Source organism: Anser cygnoides, chromosome 1, assembly GCF_040182565.1.
Source record: "Anser cygnoides isolate HZ-2024a breed goose chromosome 1, Taihu_goose_T2T_genome, whole genome shotgun sequence".
Classification (NCBI taxonomy): domain Eukaryota; kingdom Metazoa; phylum Chordata; class Aves; order Anseriformes; family Anatidae; genus Anser; species Anser cygnoides.
The window spans coordinates 148,051,314-148,072,440 of NC_089873.1; the positions used below are offsets into that span (position 1 = coordinate 148,051,314).

General features: G+C 41.5%; 2 protein-coding genes across 3 annotated transcripts in view; one reads left to right on the plus strand and one right to left on the minus strand.

The window, feature by feature from the left end:
- Positions 1 to 8,870, minus strand: part of CUL4A (cullin 4A) — a 37,301-nt gene extending 28,431 nt beyond the window's left edge. Inside the window, exons 1-5 of the mRNA XM_048077954.2 lie at positions 8,619 to 8,870; positions 8,236 to 8,351; positions 3,658 to 3,761; positions 1,513 to 1,582; positions 40 to 113 (exon numbers count right to left, since the gene is read on the minus strand). Coding sequence (XP_047933911.1) covers positions 40 to 113; positions 1,513 to 1,582; positions 3,658 to 3,761; positions 8,236 to 8,351; positions 8,619 to 8,784 — 530 coding nt within the window. The 5' untranslated portion in view covers positions 8,785 to 8,870. The remainder of the gene's footprint in view (positions 1 to 39; positions 114 to 1,512; positions 1,583 to 3,657; positions 3,762 to 8,235; positions 8,352 to 8,618) is intronic.
- Positions 8,871 to 9,422: 552 nt separating this feature from the next.
- PCID2 (PCI domain containing 2) lies at positions 9,423 to 21,108 on the plus strand. 2 transcript variants are annotated; one of them, XM_048077962.2, is made up of 14 exons: positions 9,423 to 9,575; positions 10,441 to 10,530; positions 11,109 to 11,182; positions 11,901 to 11,966; positions 12,498 to 12,539; positions 13,065 to 13,119; positions 14,739 to 14,842; positions 15,602 to 15,677; positions 15,801 to 15,942; positions 16,347 to 16,447; positions 18,436 to 18,509; positions 18,680 to 18,805; positions 19,049 to 19,172; positions 20,170 to 21,108. In XM_048077962.2, exons 1-14 carry the CDS (start codon positions 9,540 to 9,542, stop codon positions 20,257 to 20,259), a joined length of 1,200 nt encoding a protein of 399 aa, XP_047933919.1. In that variant the 5' UTR covers positions 9,423 to 9,539; the 3' UTR covers positions 20,260 to 21,108. The 2 variants fall into 2 exon arrangements, with proteins under 2 accessions (XP_047933919.1, XP_066846629.1); XM_066990528.1 differs by having other exon boundaries at positions 9,470 to 9,602.
- The last annotated feature ends 19 nt before the right edge of the window (positions 21,109 to 21,127 follow it).

Below are 21,127 nucleotides of genomic sequence, written 5' to 3' on the forward strand. Positions count from 1 at the left end.
GATTCTAAAGATCAGAGAAATGCTTATGTAGGTACCCACCATATAGAAGGAAGCATTGAATTCTGAAGTACGTATGTGCGATCCAGAAATAAGAAAATGCTTCTGATCATGATCTGAAAATACATTAAAAAAATCGTTTTTGCCTTCACCAGCACATAGCATTTTAAGTTGTAAGACAAATTGTGAAAGTTATATCACATACACACGTACCTTAATTGCTGATACATCTATTTTCAGCTCTTGTGGTGACTTGTATGGCTACTGATATGTAATTTATTGATGTTAACACTATGACTAAGCAGTACAACAAAATATATTGAAGTGGTTTTCAAATTCATAAGCATTTAACCAGTTTTATTAGCCCGTTTTAGTGCTATTTAAGTTTCAGTGCTATTGAGATGAATGAGCCATTTAAGCAGTATCACCAACACTTCCAGTAAACACCCTGAAATAGCATGCTGCTGCGGTTTTCACTTTAAATTTTATTTATTTTTTTAAAAAGAAGCTTTAAGCAGAGACACTAATAAACTGTGCAAAAGACATTTTCACAATGAAAGTTAGTTGCTTCTGAAGCAATTCTCAAGCTGATACAGTTTCTGGCCAACCGTATCAAAGTAAAACAGCAATGTGACTGACGTTTTGTTTTTTTCCTTAAACACCACAAGTGCTAACTCAGCACAAAGGCAAGAGAGCCACTTGCCACAGGTTGTTGCTCTGAGGACCAAAACAAAAGAACTCTCAAAAGTAATTAAAGTGAACAGAGTTCATATTTTTACAAAAACACAAGTCCAGTTTAATTAAACTTTCGAGGCAAAAGCCTTCAACTCTATTTTCATCAGACTGTTGAATTTATTTTGCATAGTTTCCACAACACTTTCTATTTTTATTTGAGATAAAAAGCACTTACCCTCTGCCCATCCCCCACAGGGAAGGGGAAAGAAAAGAACTTGAGGAATGAAAATAAAAATTCAACTATTTTGGGCACCTGTAGCCAAAGCTAGGTGAGACTGCAGTGAAAACTTACAAATGCTGTCTTAGAATTATAATGAAACATTTTAAAAGGACAATTCCTATGAAGTGTATTTGAGAGGGGATTTTTTTCTATAACATAATTCATCATGGAGGTTGATGACAAAAAGGGGAAAGAGATTTAGCTCTTTAATCTCTCTGTATATTCATCTCTGCATCACAAGAAGAGAGTCACAAATTAACCCAGCTGTTGGAGCTATCTAAAAGCAAAGCTTGTGGATGCTCCAATTACTTAAATTGCAAACAGCCAACAATTCCACAAGCTTCAATACATTTCTGAGTGATATTTCAGCATCAGAGTCAACAGCACTGCAGAACCTGGCTTTCACCAACAAAACTGCCCCTAGCTAACAAAACGGAAAGTGAAAGGCTATGCTGAAACTTGGAGGAGATGCAACAGTCCCACGTTTAAACCATAACAAATTCCCCTTTGCCAGGCTTCACATCTCAAGGACACACATTCTGAACAAACATTCAACTTACCATTTGTCTGCAATGATCTTGCCAGCATTTATTTATCTTCTTTAAAAATAAAAGACTATCCAGAGAATCTGTACAACACCTATTAAGGAAAACTAGCTTGCCAGTAACGTCTGAGGCCAGATTCCAGAGATGGTCTTTGCCAGCCATTAAGCAAATCTGCTCTGTGGATATTCTGATGTTACTGGGACTGCCTAGGGATAAACGGTTAATTGCAAAGCTTCTGCCCAGCACAGGGGATGGCAATTCTCCAACAGGCCTCCCTATGGTTTCAAGGAATGACGCTCACAGCTCTTCAGCAATACCATCTAGCGGCTGCACTGTACAACTCCAATACAGATTTAAACAAGAAATCCCATCAGTGTCAAAAACAACCTTATTGCCAATCGAGGTGAGCTGGATAGAAAGGTTTACTTTGTTTAATGAGTTCACACCGTGCGCAACAGGAGTGACCCTAATCTCTTAAAAGCAGTTACAATTTTAAATAATCCTCAATAAATCCAAATACCACTCTTTTCATGTACATCCCGAGGTCTCCCAAAGTAAACTATAAAGTTTTATTAGTTACACAACAGATCCAATTGTTACTTGTGCTTTCAGAATTCTAGAATGTCATATAAGTAAATCCAAGCGGGGCTTTGCCTTCCTTTCACACACAGTATCATCCCCAACTCCCTCTGGCCAAATCTGATTAATGTAATCTCACGTCCTTGGGATATAAAGCAGTATACCTGTAAAACACAAAATTCTCAGCTCTTCAGACATTGGTTCTGTTGGGCTCGCGGGAAGAAGGCGAAGTTTTAAAATTTTAAGTTTTACAACATCTCTTCAGAAGATGGGATGAGGTCTGAAAAGACTGGGATGCAGAACTGGTCAACTGTACACCGCTTTAAATTAGGCTAAAACACTTGGACCTCAGTTATGTTTAAGAGACTGCTGCACTGATTAATGAGCTTTTTAGTTAGAGGTGATTTTTAATGCATCAAATTAAATCTAATGAAAAAACGTGCTGCATAATTAAGAGCTGAATTCACAGTGCCAATTTATGTATCAATATTTCTCATGTGTCATGTAGAAGCCAGTCTCCCTTACTGGGACAAGAAGTTGAAAAAAAAAAAAGGCCATGCTGGGACTTAGCTAGAAAGAAAAAAAAATAATAAATAGAACAGAGACAGCAATTTATCTTCTTTGTGTGTGTAGGCACCTACCTGGGGAATGCAGTGAACTGAGAAACTGAGAGTTACAATCCAAAGCGCATTTAAGGCATTTGCCTAGAAAAAGGGCTCTTTCTGGGCCCCGTTCCCCTGTTTCTTTCTATTTCAACCAATGATTTTCTGTAATAAAATACACGCAAGAGAGCTTGGAAATAGGGTTAGCTCTCAGATCACCGCAGCATCTGTTCACTACGGCACTCTCCAGCATCTGTTTGCCAAGGCACTCTCGAGGACAGCCTGGTGGGCGTAGACTCTACTTACCCTACTTCCCGAGCAAGCGTAACCAGTAGGCTATTATACAGAAGAGACATAAAGCACGCTCTCAGCACGCAGAGCACAATGGGCTTCAGAGAAGAGGGCTGGCTGCACCCAAGTGTACAGAGAGGATCTGCAGGCACTTCTGTTATCAGTTCAGCCACAGAAAGAGAAGCCCGGTAACGGAACTTGAGAAAACTGGGGGGAAATTTACCGTACAAGTTCAGTGTTCTGCAGGTCCCAGGGCAGCCAAGTCATCTTCTGAACTTCCCTTTCTCTTCCAAAAACCTCCCAAGGTGCATGTGAGGTATCTAAGGGCTTGTTGGACACCTCTGCTACATATTGGTGCTGACCAGCACTTATAATTAATTAGTCATACAGACAGGTGTACTTCGTATATTGTTACTTAGACGGATAGTGCTACTGAAATTTTCTAGATTAGCTATAAAATTTGGATTCCTACTAAAATAAATGGTTGTCACCACGCTACTTCTCTGTACACAAAAATTATTTACCCAGATGACTGAAGTTGCATACGGTTGATTTGAAAATATTTAAGTGGTAAACGGAGAACCTCTTAACACATTTGCAAATAACACTGACATTTTAAAAAAACTTATTTAAAAAAATAACGTTTTAAACCCAAATCTAACCATATCTGTGCACGGGAAAAGGATATTCTCTAAACTGAAGAATTTGTGCTTTCACATGATCTTCACAGACTTGTCGCAGCTGTTTGTACAGTGTAGCAGAGACTTTGTAAGAACAGAGATTTTCAACAGCCTAAAACCAAAAAAAGTTGAGACGAGATTAAGAAAATTAAATGAAGTCAGATTCTCCCTGTGTTATCAAGACCAACACCAAAGAGGAAAATAAAAAAAAGTCATCATTACTTGTCCAAACTATGCACCAAAATAAAGCTTATCAAAATAAAATTAGCCAAACTACACAGAAAAATAAAGATTCTATGGTTCCTTTCTGATTTAGGTCCTTTCTTACGCTACCAGATGTCACGCACAAGGTCCATCATCATCATCTCTATCATATTTCAGATGTGCTGTTAAACATTACAAGATTTTTTCCCCCATTCATATCACTCAACAGCAGAACTCTTTCTGTACATCCCCTTGCGCATCCCTCCACATGTGCACACTGGTGTTATTTGTTTTATAAAAGCACAATCGCACCAAATATTTTCATCCCTTCTCTTAATAACATTAAGGATGAATTATTGTTGAATACTGATGCATTTCAGCATTGCTGTAGATTAAGTGTTTAATTATTAAGCATCATTTTCGTAGACATTTAAATAAGACGGGGTTTGCATCTTTCACATTCATTAGGTGAGGTGGAAATAACGTTAGAGCCAAACATTTAAACTATTGTCTCAAAATATGTATATGATAAGTATAGTTGCTGTCCTGTCATTTTATTAGCTTATTTCTATTTCCACTGATACACACGCTAGGTATTGGGTATACAAACTGTGGAAAAACAACAAAAGCATTAACAATTAAATAACTTGCATTAATTTATTTGGATCTTTGGGATTCAGTTGAGGATTTATCCTTGCTAGTTAAGAACACCAATTCTGCCCCAAATCAAGTGTTGTTGCAGTCACCACTTTAATGTGAACTGAGTTGTTGCGCAGCTGACGTAGACTATGCTGGGACAGCTCTGGACACCTCTGTAATGCCCCTGTTCAGCTATACAGCAATTACATTGTCTCACGCTAACATTTTTTTCCCCTCACAAGAAACTGAGTGGGAATACCAAAGAGAAAACGTAGCCTCACTTGATACCACTGCCTATATTTAGATTTTGTTCCAGGCGCGCTTTATTTTAACTTGTGTGCCGTATTTCAATAAACTATTTTATTAATAGACCGCAGCATCTAAAATGAATCACAATGAAGACAGACAAACACTCTGAGAGCTGTAAAGTTTGCAGTAAGTATTTGCGGCCATTCAGTGCTTCACACAAAATTATCCAAAGGAGTTGGACAAGATGAGAAAATCACCCCGTCTCTTCCTTTAACTTCACCTCAACTTCCTCTGTTCTGTGAGATGGTACCTCAGGGAACACTGCATGACACTTGAAGCACCATTTCACTCGGGCGACTGAGAGTGACCCAAGAATGTTTTCCCTTGCTCCAGAGGATCTACAGTCACATATTTTGTTGATGAACAGCATAAATGAACTTGGAGAAAGTTTCAGTATTTCCCCAGTGCTTGGTCTTTACTCGGTTCTGCTGATATTTTAGCTTTTCTGTGTGCGCCTTGTTTGCCATGTGAAACGTTATGCTGCCTAATGCCAGCACCTAACTCTTTGTCAAAAGTACTAGCGCATGATCTACACTCTGTTTTAAGACCATACAAACAATTGTGCTAGCACGTGAGCAGGTCAAGAGAGAGGTGAAAGGGAAAAGTGGCTCTTTGGGCAGCAGCACTGGCTTGAAGCATGCTTCAAACTGCAGCCTTATCACCTCCGTACTGCCTCTAACTAGCTGGTGCTTTCTTTTGTGGCTGGTGTTGGGGGGAGCAAGCCAGTAATTCCCTTCTTCTTCACCTCTTGTTTAATCCAGTGTTGTTGCTGTCTCTCTTTCTGAAGAAATGTAATTTGACTTTTATTCATCTTGCACACAATTAGTCTGGGAAAAAAAAGCTGTAGTAATTACTGAATCTACAATGATAGGAGAGAGACAACGCTGCAGGCTCTTTGCCTACATCAACCTAGTGAAAGTTTTGAATAACACTTTTAATGGCTTGTTTTGAGCAGTCTTCAGTTTTAGTATGCAAATTATTGCTACTGCTTGTTCTATTTCCTCCATAGGTGCTAACATCCTGAAGAGCCTGTCTTCTAAAACACAAAATGAAAACAAACAGAAAAGTACTCATAAGGTGCCTACACTGCTTTTTGCTTTTCTGGTCTTAAAACAGGTACATAAGGTGACCTCTGCAAGAAACAGTAATCACACACAGCTATTTTTCTGACACTTCATTATTTTTTGAGACATAGCCCTTCCTATCCATCCATACAAATGAAAGTCTGGTCAAGGCTCCAATATTATTTTTTTCCTTCACTGCAACAATATCTTTCTCTATGCCCTCAGGAAAGGCATTGCTGCCCCGTTTCAGTTTATTTAGGATCTTGTTGCAAAGGGAATTTTCTTTCTCCATTATTTTTAATCACTCGCTGCTCACTCGGCAATTCTTTGCGCTGCCCCACTTTCTCTATCCCATCAAATACCAGCTACTTCTATCAAAATCTGTGCAATCCACCACCAATCCCAGGCATCATTTCTATTTTAGTAGCAAAAAATTGGCTGCCGCCCTCCCATTGCTCACTGGCTCTGCCAAGCACCTTCCTGCTTTAACCCCTGCTGGCCACTAACGCCTGGGAAGGAGTATCCTTTGGATTTCCCACCAGGCCTTGCCACCGTTCTTCACTTTTTCCTCAGCCGCAGTGTCAAATTAAACAAATCAAAAAGTTCAAGAGCAGCCTGCCTACCTCACCGAGCCCCAGCAGGCTCTCACCTCCTCTCACGATGCCAGAGATGCACAAAAAGAAGCCCCGACAGCAAAAACAACTGGTACAAATGCAGAAATTTTCCCCAGTGGATGGCTCCATGCTCACCAACAGTTAAAACGATCTGTAAGTACAGATCGGGTTTCCAATAGATGCTGAACTTCATCTTTTATTCCTTTGGCAGGAGAAGTACGTATGCATGGGCACCCTCACAGCCACCACCCACTGTACAGAAATCTTGCTGATTTGCACTAGTGCCTTGCAGATTATTGGGCTGACCTTATAACGTGCAGTTTTTACAAACAAGCAGACAAACAGAAAAAGCAGAAAGTACAGCTCTCCCTCCACAGCTTATCTGAAATCTCTCTCATTCTCTTCTGCCAAAACTCAAGCCTGTAGCCTGGCGATTTCATACCCATATTACTATAATCTCATTTCCGAGCCTCTGAAAACAAGTTAGGTAACATTCAAAGCATCTGTGGTTTTCTTTTTTTTTTTTTTTAAGCTGGGCATGAAAGAGCATGATTTTTCAAATGCTCATTTGAAAACCATGAAACATATCATGTAAGTCAAACTCTGCAAACCTGCAAATATTAATAGATGAATATATCAGTCCAGTTATCTGTTTAAAGGCATTAAATCCTATTAAGTCAATATACATTTACATAATGAGCCATTTTAGAACCATACATTATATACCTTGACTAATCACAGAGAGAATCTAATGAGCTCTCGAAATTCAGCCTGATTTTTTGACCACGGACCCAATGTGGACTGCTGGCTTTGTCCTCCCCTCGGAGTCTCTACTCTGCAGACAACATCAAACCTACTTCTACTGAACATTTAGAAAATTTGGGGTGAGAATATTAATGCCATAAGTCCTGATCTGGCAGCGAGATCGACATCTGCAGACCAAACACCTGCACCCACAGAAAACTCATAATTAACTTAAGCTATGTAGCAGAACTTACCGCATCAGTAATTTTCATAATGACACGATGGTTGAAAAAATTACTACTCCAGCTAAGTATCTTAATGCATATACATTTAAAATAATAAAGAACTAAGCCATAATTGATGGGGAAAGTAGAAAGGAAGAACAGGCTTGTGACTATTTCTTTTTTTTTATTCGTCCATAGACCCCCTCCAGTAGTCCAGATGTTTCAGCAGTACTTTTTCACTATTTTCACTAAAAAAATCAAATCCTTGATTACTATGAAAATACAACAGTGCTCTGAATGAAGGTAAACTGAGAGTTTGGTGCCTGCTCAACCAAGACTCTTTCTTTCGTTCTCTAAAGAGTACTGATGCTGAAGTCTGATTCTTTTTAAACAAATACTTTAACATTTACTATCCACAAGGAACTAAAGCATAGAGAAAAGAAGTTATTATAAAATATGTATCTGCAGAACCTGGTGAACCTAACACCCCGTTTTCAGCATCTTGAGGGGGCACGGTACCAGAGAGGCTGAAAGCTCAGCCCTGCCCAGACACAGCTTTCCATGCCTCCCGACACAAATTGCTTTTTCATGGGCCCAGATCCTGGTAGCTCTCCAAGGAGCCGCTGATCTACAAAACTGAAAATTGAGTGGAAAGAGAGTATGGGGAGCGCAGCTAGGAGGATGCGGTCAGCTTTGAACAACCCAAACCCCACCAGGTTAAATCCGTAGCCCTCGGAGCAGTTAATTTCCCCTCAGAAAGGAGCCCAGAAAACCCCTCTAGGTGTTACCTGGTAGAGCTCCTCGAGGTTGTACTTGATGGAAACGCTGCTCTGGATCGCTCCCACGGCGTCGTGAAGTTTCTGCCAGGTGTCCTGCGTGTAGTTATCGGGCAGCTTGGGCCTTTCTGCCGAGAGACACAGCGCGGGGCGCTGCCAGCGGGGGGGCAGGGCCCTGCGGAGCCATCTTCCCCCCCCCCCCCCCCCCCTTCTCCTCTCGCTACCGCCCGGCTCCGGCACCGCGGGGGGGGGCAGCCCGGTGCCGGGCGAGGCGGCGGCACCGCGATAAGCGGGTGTCCCCCCCTCACACCGCGATAAGGCGGCGAGGGGAGGCCCCCCCCGCCTCGTTGTAAACAAGGGTGGGGAGAGGGCCGGGCCGCGGCACCTGCACCCACCTCTGAAGTTCTTGATGACCAGTTTCTTGGACGGGGCGGCGGCGGCGGCGCCTCCCGCCCGGCTGCTGGCGGCGGTGGTGGCGGCGAGCGAGGCGGGCTTGGTGAGCCCGTTGGTGTGCCCCACCAGGGCCGACAAGTGCGGCTTCTTCTGCGGCTCGTCCGCCATCTCCGCCCCGGGCGCCGTGTCCGGCCGGGGCAAGGCGCTGGGCTGGGCTGGGCCGCCTGGTCCCCGCCTCCGCTCCCTCCTCCTCCTCCTCCTCCTCCTCCTCCTCCGCCCGCCCCCACGGGCTCCGGCGGTCACCGGCAAGCGCCCGCCTCCCCCCCGCAGCGCCCCGGCCGCCGTCTCGCCGCCCCGGCCGCTGGGCGGTGCGGGCAGCGGCAGCCCCGCGCACAAAATGGCTCCCGGGCGCTCCCCGCCATGGCAGCCCCCTTGGGGGTGAAGGGGCGGCCGGGGAGCGGGGGGGGCTTTAGGAGCGGTGCTTTCGGGAGCTGTGTGTTCAACGGGAGGGGCGCGGCCGCTACCGAAGCCGCTGGAGACAGCTCACAGCCGCGCTCGGCCCCCTTAGCGGCAAACCCACCCTCCCCGCGCCCCTCCGCCCCGCCTACTGACGCGCCGCACGCCCCGCCGCACGTGGTCTGTGGCCGGCGCGCGCCCGGCCCCGCCCACCGCGCTTCCCCCTTGGCTGCCGGCGCGAGGCCACGCCCCCCGCGCGCTGCCGGGGGCGGGAAAGAGGCGCAGCAGGAGCACGTGACCCGGCGGGTTGGGGCGGGGCGGGGCGGGGCGCGGCGTCACGTGGGGGCTCTCGCTCCGGTGGGCGGCTAGCCCGCGCCGGAAGTGACGTGGCGGTTGCCGGAAGTGCTGTGCTGGGCGGCGCCATGAGGGCGGGCGGGCGGTGAGGAGGGCTCCTGGCGGGCGGCGGCATGGCGCACATCACCATCAACCAGTACCTGCAGCAGGTGGGTCCGGCGGCGCCTCCGCTAACGGTAACTCTCGTCACAAATTGGCTCTCCGCGGGGCTCGCGGCGATGTCCGTCATGGCTGGCAACGGCTTCGGCGGTGGTCGTCTGGGTGGTGCCTCTTGAGAGGTCCCTTCCCGGTGCGTTATTTACTCCGTCTGTAAACCTTGACAGGAAAAGGGATCTTTGTCACGTATGGAAACCCCATGCCACATGGAAAATAGCGTAGAACAAAGTAGCAACGAAAGCTGCAAAAGAGGAGAGTTATAAAATCAGCTACTTAAGCTCTTTCAGAGACTTTTGTTTTATTTTTTTAGCAAAGGAAAGTTAACTTTGAATTTTGCCAGTTTTTCATGTTAAATACTAAGTCTGTATGAAATCTATGTGCAGGTCCTGGTGATTTACATTAAAATTCCATTTGCAAGTCCTGGTTCTTTATATAAAAATTCCATCTGCAGCATCACAAGGAGTAGTCCTCGGAGATAGCTCACGCCTTCACATACATGTTTGATGCCCATAAGTCCAACTGGCATTTAAAAAAGCTTCTGTAAACGTGGTTCACAGCTACTCCTTTATGGTACTGAATCCATCCAAGTTGTGTTGAGGTTCTCTGGTTTGATTGTATCTTACAAAGGAGCAAAAAACAGAATGGCATTCACACCGTTCTCTCTCCTGATCCCTTTTTGAAAATCAGGTGGATTGAAAGTACATTGTTTTATCCGGTTTTAAACCTTGAAAACTTGCATTTGAAAAGGTATTGAGGTGGATGAACACGGTTTATGAGCAGGTGGCTTACGTAGTCACCTGTAAATGTGTTGTACGGCTGCAGCTGGATTTCAGTGTGTGTTGTGCTTTCCTTGGGTAGGTACAAGAAGCCATTGACAGCAGAGATGGACAGTTTTGTGCAGAATTGGTATCATTTAAACACCCTCATGTCGCAAACCCAAGGCTTCAGGTAAGAACCTATTACACTGGAAGAATCTGTTTTTGATGTTTCTTTTGTTCAGCTTTCAGTTTCCTTAGCTGTTCTTATGCGTTCCTGCCCACTGGGGATAAGCCTCAGAAATCGGTTTCATAGTCCAGAGCAGGATCCCCTTGTAGACTAGTTCCCCTTTCTTTTTACAAGGATGTATTTTCATTTTTATCCTGGGTGGCTTTGTGTGTTCCACTTGGAATTGCTTTCTGGATAGAGTCCTGGAGGTCCGCTGTGGCCAGATCTGCATTAGTTAGTGAAGTCAGTAATGTGGCACCATGGAAACAAATAAAAAGAGCAAAACAGTGGGTAGTAAGGGTCCAGTGCTTGTGCCACGTGCGTTGCAGGTGCTTCTATATAAGACTGGCTCTAATTCTGGTAGACAGAATGCACACTGTAGCAATTCGTTACACTGTGTTGGATTATTAATATGCATACGTGTCTTTGCAATCTATCAGAACCTTAATTATAAGACTACCACGATGAAATATCCATTGCACCAGAAACAGAACATCGTACGGATGTTCCTTTCGTGATTCGTTGATTTATTCTGTCCTTAGCTTCCATCTCCAGAGGAGAAGTGTCAACAAGTGTTGGAACCACCATATGATGAAATGTTTGCAGCCCACTTAAGGTAAAGATGGACCAGGAACAGGCAAGTTGGTTGTGAGGCAGCCAGCAGGGATGGGGAAGCATAAAGTTTACTTAGTTATTTTTTTAAGGGCTTACATCTGAAGGCTTGGTATTTAGGACTGCAGGAAATAAAGGCCTTCCATTTCTTTTCCACATTAAGTTTTCTTTATGTACCTGACAGTCACCTGTATATGGTCATTGGCACAGCTTTGGCATTGGTGCTTCTTGTTTTCTTTGCTCTGCTTTTACTAGCTATATGAAAATTTAGAGTGAAGTAAGTAAGGGAAATAAACGTTTAAAAAAGGTAATTTGGGTCATCAAAGTACTCGTAAGTCAGATTGAAGGCTTAAGTAGTTTTGTGAGGTTTTTAATAAAAAGAAATTCTATGTTGTATTAACACTGTCTTTAGTTCACTTTCAGAAGTCCTGGAAATATTTAATTATGGTAGTCTTGGTGACATTTCAATAAGAATTAGCATGTACAGTTGGTTCTGTACGTACTGCAGAAACAAATCCCTGTTCTTGGATCAGTTTTCTGCAGTTATCAAACTCAGTGCTGCATTAAAATACTTAGCTGTTTTCTTAGGAACATTTTTAATCCTCTCACTGTATCTCCTTTAATTGAACTGTAAAGCCTGTACCTGCTAAAAGGTGCAATAACAACAACAATTGTCTTATGTATGTATCTTTGGATGTGCTAACGCTCCTTTTCTTTGGCAGATGTACTTACGCTGTTGGAAACCATGACTTTATAGAAGCATACAAGTGCCAAACAGTTATCGTTCAATATCCTTTTCATAAGTCTTGTATATTTTTTTCAGATTAGCTGTTTTCTTGTAGAATAAGTTATCCTTATCCCTTTTAGAATGTATTTTGCTTGCAAATACGCTTCACGTATTTAAATTCTTAAGCAATGAAATCCAGGTAGGCTCTTCTCCATTCAGCTTTCTCTGGGACTACGAAGGAATGTGCCTCTTGCCTGTAAAATAGAAAGTTATTTTCTAACAGAGAATAGGAGAACCTCAAATCATTAATACACGTCCCAGTTTGTACCTGGCTGGAGGGAAGATACCGATAAAGAAAGCTGCTGTTATCTCTAAGTGACCAATGTTTTTCATTGCTACTGCAGCACCAAGAGCATGTGGCTGTGCTCACATTCCTCCCTACTGTGTCTTTGCACCCTGTTTTCTTATCTCCTTTGCTGCTTTGTTTGCTTCTGCCCTTTCATACAGCATGTAGTATATGGTGTGACAACTCCTCTGTTCTTTAAATCCGTGCTTCAGTTCGTTTCGTTTTAAATTCTCTTAAATGCAACACATCTTTCCTGCGAGCATTTCAGGCACATAAGGAAGAAAACTGGTAAGTGTATTGTAGAGACTTGCTTCAAAACTGGACTCTCATTTTTTACTAGTATAATACAATATAGTATATATTATACACTATAATATAGTATAATATAGTAATCAAGCTAAAATTATGCCTACGGTTTTTATTTACCTCCAGCGATACTGAGATGCAGCCTAATTGGTTTTGCTGCCTGAGTTTTTAGGTCCAAAAGTGTGAGAACTGAACATCTAAGCTTAAGTATTTAGAATATCAATAAGCAAACATGAAGAATTTGTTCAAAGTGAGATTTTTTTTTAAAGCCATTATAAGCCTTTTATTTCACTGTGTTTGAAATTAATTCTTCCATTAGTGTAGGACTCTGAAATACTGAGCTCTTGAAGACTTTACCTTTTTGAAAACATGCATTCTTCTTTACTTAAAGATTTGTGTATATTCTTCTAGATTTATGACCAACTAGCAAGAAAAAATACCACTGTTTCTAATGTCTTTTACTGCATGATTTGCATTTACTAAGCACTCTGTGCCTCACTTTTCCAGGGCCTTGCCTATTATGTATGCTGTAGCCCTTGATCTTCGAATTTTTGCTAATAATGTAAGTAGAACGGATTAACAACCTCATTATTTTTATCTGTTACGAGTTTCTACGGTGGAAATATTTTTCCTTGATTACATAGCCTAATTTTGCTCATTAGTGTCTAATTTGTTGTTTAAGATTTTGTTAACACACTAAATTTGTCCCATCCTATTATAAAACTAGGTGGCTGAGTCTGCCTGGCTCTCATTTGCAGCTTTAACTGGAGAGGTTCTGGGCACCTGCACGCAACTGACAGCTTAGAGCATACAAAGTGATCACGCACTGTCTTTATAGAATAGCACGATGGTGTAACTCATGGTTTCGGTGTGTTATCCTTGGGGATTGTGTCTTTCTAAGGGTGGAGATGCACAAGGCAACAAAGCTAGTCTAAGCACTCACCACATCTTGTGAGGGAAACTTTTCCCTCATTTCCCTCTTCCTTCTGTGTGTGTTGCTTTTGATGCTCATCGGAGCCCTTGCTGACTCCGTACAACTGTTGACAACAACAAAAAACATTATTTTTCTTAGTGAATTGAAGTAGCTTGCGTAGGGATCTAATGAGGAATGCTTGGCCCGAGGTAAGCGACAGGGTCATGACCTTGCTGCTAGCCACTTGACCTGAAGAGATGAAGTTGGCCCAAGCTAGATTAGAGTTTCTCAATATCCAATATTGTTAGTGGTTGTCCACTCAGGACTTCCTTGTGCCCAGGAAATCCAAAGCAGCACGTTTTGCATATTTGCACAGAGAAGACTCTGTTGCATGTGTGTATGTGAGAGAGAGAGAGAAAGTGGGGTCAGTTTTGAATGTTATCTTTTAACCTTATTCAAAATATGTGGGTACAAGGAAGACTTGTGCAGCAGAGGATGTATTTGCATTTCTTGTCCTTACATTTCAGCTAATGAGAATGCAAGTGTTAGAGTAAAACTTGCCAGAAAGCACATAGCAACAATCCACTCACTGTTTTTTCTCAGTCTTCTTTGTTGTTTTAATTCCATGTTCATTAGTGTATGGTTCTTTCCGGCTTTCCGTGAACAGCGTTGCCAACTTTTCTTATGACTCTGTAGCATATGTGTTCCTTTCTCTTGAAAATCTCAGGTTGCAGCAGTGTGTATTACTACTAGAAAATGTTGAGTGTAGGTTAGAAATAAAATCTAGTCCTTGTGGTTGTAAAGAGAAGCTTGATTATAATTTTTAAAACTAAGATTCCATAACTGGGGAAATGTTTTTTTTTTTGCTCTTGTTTAAAAGATATTTCTTTTTGCTTGATCTTTGGACTTTAAAGTTTGAGTTGGAGCGTGGATGCTCCAGTTCAGCTGTAAGATGATCCTTCTGAGAGCCGCATTAAGCTTCTTGGTGCTGAAGGTAAAAGTGGACAGTGCTATTTTCAAAGTTCTGGCTGGCCTGCTCTGCATTGAGTTTGGTACAGGATGTTTAGGAACCTCTCCAAGTGTGGGTTGTGGGTTTTTTGGGTACATCTGTTCTGTCAGCTTGACTACTATCAAGATTTAGGGGTTAGTAAGAGATAACATCTATTGTTATAATGCCTTATAAAATACTATATTAAGGAACCAACCTGTTTACAGTCCGGTGAACCAGGATGTAGAGTTACGCGTTGTTTCTTGCTGTGTGATGTTAGGCAGATCAACAGCTAATGAAGAAAGGGAAAAGCAAAGTTGGTGACATGTTGGAAAAAGCAGCAGAACTGCTGATGAGCTGTTTCCGAGTCTGTGCCAGTGACACGTAAGTGAAAGATGCTCCGCAGAACTCGGACTGCTAAATTGTTAAGAGCTTAATGAACTTTTACATAAGTTTTCTCTACTTACTAAGTTACTTATATATTTGGGTAAGAATGAACACTTTCTGAGGCTTGTTTCCTCTCATTTCTAGTCTGTTCTCTCTTGACTATTAACTACAGCTGGAGAGGCCTCTGTCAGGTTTAAGCTTCCTGGCAGATGTTATTGGGAGGGACTGGCTATGTCCTCCTCTCTCAGGGAAGGTGATTAACCCTTTTGTGCTCTCTTGAAGTTTGCTTCAATGCGATCAGACTGGGAAGAGGTGACTTTGGTTTCCAGTCTTAGCAATTTAGCACTTTCCAGGTGGAGAAAATGCCTTTTTTTTTTTTTTTAAACCCATCACCCATCTTTCACCTTGAATATTACAAGCAACTGCTATCCTAGTGTACGTGTTAGCTGCAGGCTGGAGGGAGGATTCTGCTGCAGATGAATAATATTCTACATGACATCTCATTATGTTGAGAAGAAGTGCAGCAGAGTTGTTCAGAAGTTAAGATCGGAGCACATTCTGTTTTAACAGTATTGGTATGGTTTAAGACAAAGAATTTGGCTTTGGCTTTTATTTTCAGATGCTCATTTTTATCCTTAAAAAAAAAAAAAAATCCATAAAATATCTAGGGATGGAATTAATCATTTAAAAAAAAAGTCATTATTTCCTTACAATGTTCAGTACTAGCAGCTTGTTTTTTTTCTATTCTTATGACAGTCGAGCAGGCATTGAAGATTCCAAAAAGTGGGGCATGTTGTTTCTCGTGAATCAGCTGTTCAAAATTTATTTTAAGGTAGGGTTCAAGTCTTAAAAGCTGTGTTTTGTATTTTGTAGTCTGAGTCAAATTCACCCTTTTTTACATGATGTTGCGTATCTACCCTCTCTGAGTAAAACACAATTTTATTTTTTTTACCAGATCAACAAGCTCCACCTATGTAAACCCTTGATTAGAGCAATTGACAGCTCAAATCTGAAGGACGAATACAGTATGGCACAGCGAGTTACATACAGATACTATGTGGGACGCAAAGCCATGTTTGACAGTGACTTTAAGCAAGGTACTGTGTGGTGGTAAGACCGATTTAAGCTGTTGCAGCTTGGTGTGAACTCTGGCTTACGATGCGTGTGTGGCTCAAAATGTGTGCAGAAGGTGCAGTTATGTTCGCGTTGATGACAGAAAAGTCGTGCTGGTACTAATAATATCAGTGAATTGAGCTGAAAATTCCAATATTGCTTGTAGCTGTTACACCTGACATCTGGATACTGATAAATTGTATTTTCCTTTCTGAGAGAAGACTTATTTTTCTTGTAATACCTTGTCTTTTGTGTGATTTTTTTAAATATAATTTCAATTATAGCCTCAAGCTAGAAATGGGCATTGAGCAGAGAATTTGGGTTACTGATTTAATCAATTTTTGTTGTTGACTCTTGTAACTAGCACTGCTTTTATTTGTGTCTGCAGCTGAGGAGTACCTGTCCTTTGCCTTTGAGCACTGTCACCGCTCAAGCCAGAAAAACAAAAGAATGATCTTGATCTACCTGCTGCCAGTAAAGATGTTGTTGGTGAGTAAATGTTACTTTCCCAAATGACTTTTTGGGAGGCAAAAAAAAAAAAACAAAAAAAAACCTCAGTTTGGCTCTTCTGTGTTTTTTGTTTTTTTTTTCCTCCCTATAAACACCAGTGTATGCAAACTTTATTAGAGAGCTGAGGACAGAAAATGTAGAATTTTTATTTACAGCAAAGTAGGAAAGGAGAAAAAGGCTGCTTCCCCAACTTCCTCCCACCTATCTGAAAGGTGGAACCTGAGGTTACTTCTGTAATAAAAATAAGAGAGCTCAAAATTAACTTAAAGTAATTTATGTCACTTAGCAGAGTGTCTGTGTGGTGATAACCGTGCACAGACGGACCAGGGAATGTTTGGATTCACAGCTGCAAATCTGTGGTCCTTTCACCTGGGGAAGGGAAGGAGGATGTGCAAATCAATGGTTGAGGACTGTTGTGGTGCGTTTGCCACAGGAAAGAAAGGACTGCTGTCTGGTTTCTCTAATTGCACCTTGTGTGTTTACCCGTTTGAGGCATGTCAAGAACCACAGAGCATTTGCGTTTTGAAGAAATCAGTGAGGACTGGTTACCTGATCACTTCATCTTTTTGTTAAAAGAATTAAGTGCCTCTCTGCTTCTTGTTCATGTCCTTCCCCATGTGCTGCACTGGTATTTGTGCATCCCCTGAGTTAGTGGGATTATGCAAACACTTAGTTCAGAGTAACTGAGGGGACAAGAACGAGATTTTACAGAGTTTTCTATTCCTGGCCCTATTACCAGAGTTCCTCGTGGAGAATGTTGTTTTTTTTTTTTTTTTTGTTATCCACTTCAGAGAGTTCCCACCTTCCACCCTTGTCCCAGCCCGCTCGTGACCATTCTCCCTTTTTCCCCTTTGTGCTCCTTTTTCCATCCCTTGCAGCGTCAATTCATTTCCTTTGCAGCTGTCTTTTGATGGAGGAAGTTAACCGTGTGTAAGGGAGAAGCATAGTGGCTATCAGAATCGGCTTCTGCTCTTGTTTGTTGTCTGTCTTAGTGGTTATTTTCAGATCAATCAATGGTAAGGTCGATAAAGCCAACAGCCTTCCCTAAACTGGTGGGTCCTGTAGGGCCTGAGATAACTGTAGCTTTTCTGTAGCAGCTCTAGTGTACAAGAGGCACTAAAGAATCTAAAGGTCATTGTTTTTACAGTTGCTTTTTAAAATCACATTCCAAACATTAACACTAACCTTAAAACTCTACTAAAATAGCTTGGGCGGTGGTGTTTTTTTAATTTTATTTTTATTCCTAGCAGCTCTCAGTAAACATGCAGCAGGGTTCTGCTGTCAGTTAATCCTCCAACCAGCAAAGGAGTTACCAACAACAGAGCAGGACAGTAACTAAATTTAAAGGCTGACCAAGTCAGTGTGCAATCTGATCTCCACTGTGCAAGGGGGGGGTGGTAAAAAAAAAAAAAAACAAAGTTTCTTTTTGATAGTCCACCTGGTTCAGTCTTACCTGATGTAACAATGAGAATTTCGTTTCTTTAAATTTAAACTGTCTTTTCTCTCTCTCTCTCTGACATTTGAATGTCCACATGGAGGCGTGGTGAAGAAAAAGTCTGGTACAGACTGAGGTGGCACTTGACAGCGCTGAAGCACTGCTTGTATTATTAGTAATGCATGGGATTCCCACAGTTACTTTGTTTGAAGATCAGATCATACAACTGTAATGTAAAATTTGGATCTGCCTAAGTCTCATGTCACAGGATCTTGATTTTACGAGTTTGATACCTGTTCTGCAACACTTAAAAATATTAAGAGACTCCCTAAACTGTGCTAAAGAGTTATTGTGAGTTCAGTTGCAGGAAGTTTGGCAGCGCAGGGGGGTTGCCTTACAAATACTTCCATTTAACTCTTGTTCTGCAGGGAAAAAAATGTAGTTAAACACTTTTTCGTTTCTCTAACAAATATTTTTATAGTTTATGTTGAAAATGCACTTGACTTTATCCTGGAAAACGTTTATTTTTCAGGGCCATATGCCAACCGTTCAGCTCTTAAAAAAGTACGACCTTATGCAGTTTGCTGAAGTAACAAAGGCTGTGAGGTACGGCGGTTACTTTATTGCATTGTGCGTTAGTTCAAAAACTGTTAACCAAAAGGTATTTATTTGGGATGGCTAAGGAAAGCAGGAGAAGGATATTCTTACCAAGTCATGCAGTTTCTTTTCTTGATAGGGCGAGACCTCTCACGTATTCATTTCTTCCATCCTTCTAGTGAAGGCAATCTTCTCCTACTGAATGATGCTCTGACAAAGCATGAGACCTTCTTCATTCGATGTGGAATCTTTCTTATCCTTGAGAAGCTGAAAATCATCACGTACAGAAATCTCTTTAAGAAAGTGTAAGCATAACCAAAAAAAAAAAAATCACGTTTTTGCAAAAGCAGACATAATGTGGTTTTACCTCAGGCTGAGATAGAGATGTGTGTGTTCCTTAGCTCCCTCTAGGAGGGCAGAATTCCTGGTGAAGTGAATCTGTAGTAGAAAGGCCATTTTACTAAAAAAAAAAAAAAAAAAAAAAAAAAAAAAAAAAAAAATTTTAAGTGATTGTTTCCCAATAACAGATTTTCTGTTTTTTCTTTCAGATATTTACTACTCAAAACACATCAACTATCGCTAGATGCCTTTCTGTTTGCCCTGAAATTCATGCAAGTAGATGATGTTGACATTGATGAAGTCCAGTGCATTTTAGCTAACCTTATTTACATGGTATGTGCTACTCACGTATTGTTTTGTCCTTCCAGATTCCAGACAGTAAAAATTGTTAGGCAGAGAGTACAAGTTTGTTACAAAAATATACCAGTAATCCTAGCTTTTCTGGTGTATAAAAGCTGATTCATTTGTGCCCAAATGGCAAATGTTTTCATTTGCCCAGGGGAATTCCTCTAGTTCTGGAACCACTGGTTTTGCAGAAACCACTTAAAATTGCAGTTGAATTCTGCATTACAAATCCAGTACTGACTTTTCTATAAAGCATGAATATTCATTTCCAAATGGAAAAATTGTAACTGGGACCAGGAAGGGATTTGTTCTTCTGCATTTGAAGTAGCAGACTTTTGATTTTCTAACATCAGAAAAATGAAAGCCGCATGTCTTTGTTTCACATTTGTCTAAATGGGTCTTAACAACTCATGAATAGATATAGGCTTGCAATCTATAGATTTCTAGTCTGTTAGAAGTTTTGGAGCAGCATTACAGTGTCAGCAAGAAAGCAAACTTCTTCTCTGTTTCTGAAACAGATTATTTGGTGTCCTCTCAGAGTAACAAAGGGTGGGATTAGGTGACTGGAAGATTTCTCTCAGTGCTATAACCCTACGTGTCTAAAAAGGAAGAAATATGGAATTTCGTTTTTAAATTTGGAATAGTGATTAATTAAAATCCTAATTTTAAAAGTGAGCAAGAGTAAATTTGGAAACACTTCTCCAGAGCTCTGCAGGGAAATGTAAGCAAACCAGGAGGGGGCCCTGGCAACAGGCGGTCCAACGGCAGCGTTAGTATGCAAACATGGTTATGGTTCCAACTTTCTGCTTGCTGCGTGAGGTGACCCACTTACATAAATCGGATCCTTCCAAACACTAAGTACAGTAATGCAGTGGTGATTGAGTACGTGCACGTAGCTTTGTTTGATTTAGCCTGATGGCAGGTGAGGTATAGGCGTTGTGTTACCAGCCTCCCGTACTAACAGTGTATTTCTTTCTCCTGCCAGGGTCATATTAAAGGCTATATATCTCACCAGCATCAAAAACTTGTTGTCAGTAAGCAGAACCCGTTTCCTCCGCTGTCAACGGTGTGTTGAGCATTGCATCTTAGCCGTGCAAGTACTTCTCAGATACACGGCTTGCCCAGTGGAGCTGCTCCTAATCAGCAAGGGAACTTTGTAAATGACCTGGGTCGTGTCCAGGACTGGAATACCAGGAACTGTTTGTGGCTCCTTTCCCAGAATGACCAAGGCTGCCAGTGTAACAAAGTGCATTGGAATGAAATACTCACTTTTCAGTGATAGTTTCTGCAGGCTTTCTAGATCGTTCGAACTATCTCATGAAGAAATAAAAGCAAAGCATTCCAAACTCCTTCCAAAGTATTTAAAAGCTTTTACGAAGTACTGTGTGTTACTATTTCTGCACTTATCTTTCGGAAAAGAAAAGTATCATCCTTTGGTACATACAGTAATCCAGTTTTCAGGGTGGAAATAATGTTTTCTTTTATGTTTTCCACTTTCTAAAGCTCTTTGATAATCTTGCTGGCCTCAAATACGCTCTTCAAGCCTTCTCTAAAAACTAGAGAAGTTGTGCTTGACGCCAAAAGCTTTGCAGTTTCAGTGATATTTACAAGTTCAAGTAAATTTGTGGGTTTTTTTTGGTCTGTAGTTGCTCAGATATGTTTTTGTTTTTTAATTCGTTTAGTCTTTTGATTAAATTTTGTTACGATGAACAAAAGCATATCTAAGTAATTTACCCATACACTGTTTTATTCTGTTTCTGGGGAAAAGACTGCCACTGGGTCCATTGTTTTAAGTGTTCATTGTGTGTGTGTGTTTTTTGTTTTTTTATTATTTTTTGGGGGTGGGGAGGAGGAAGAGTACAACATACCTTTGTGTGTTGTGATGGGATTTTTTTATTTTCTTTATTAAACATTTTTCCCCCTCTTTGAGAGTCTAGTTTTTA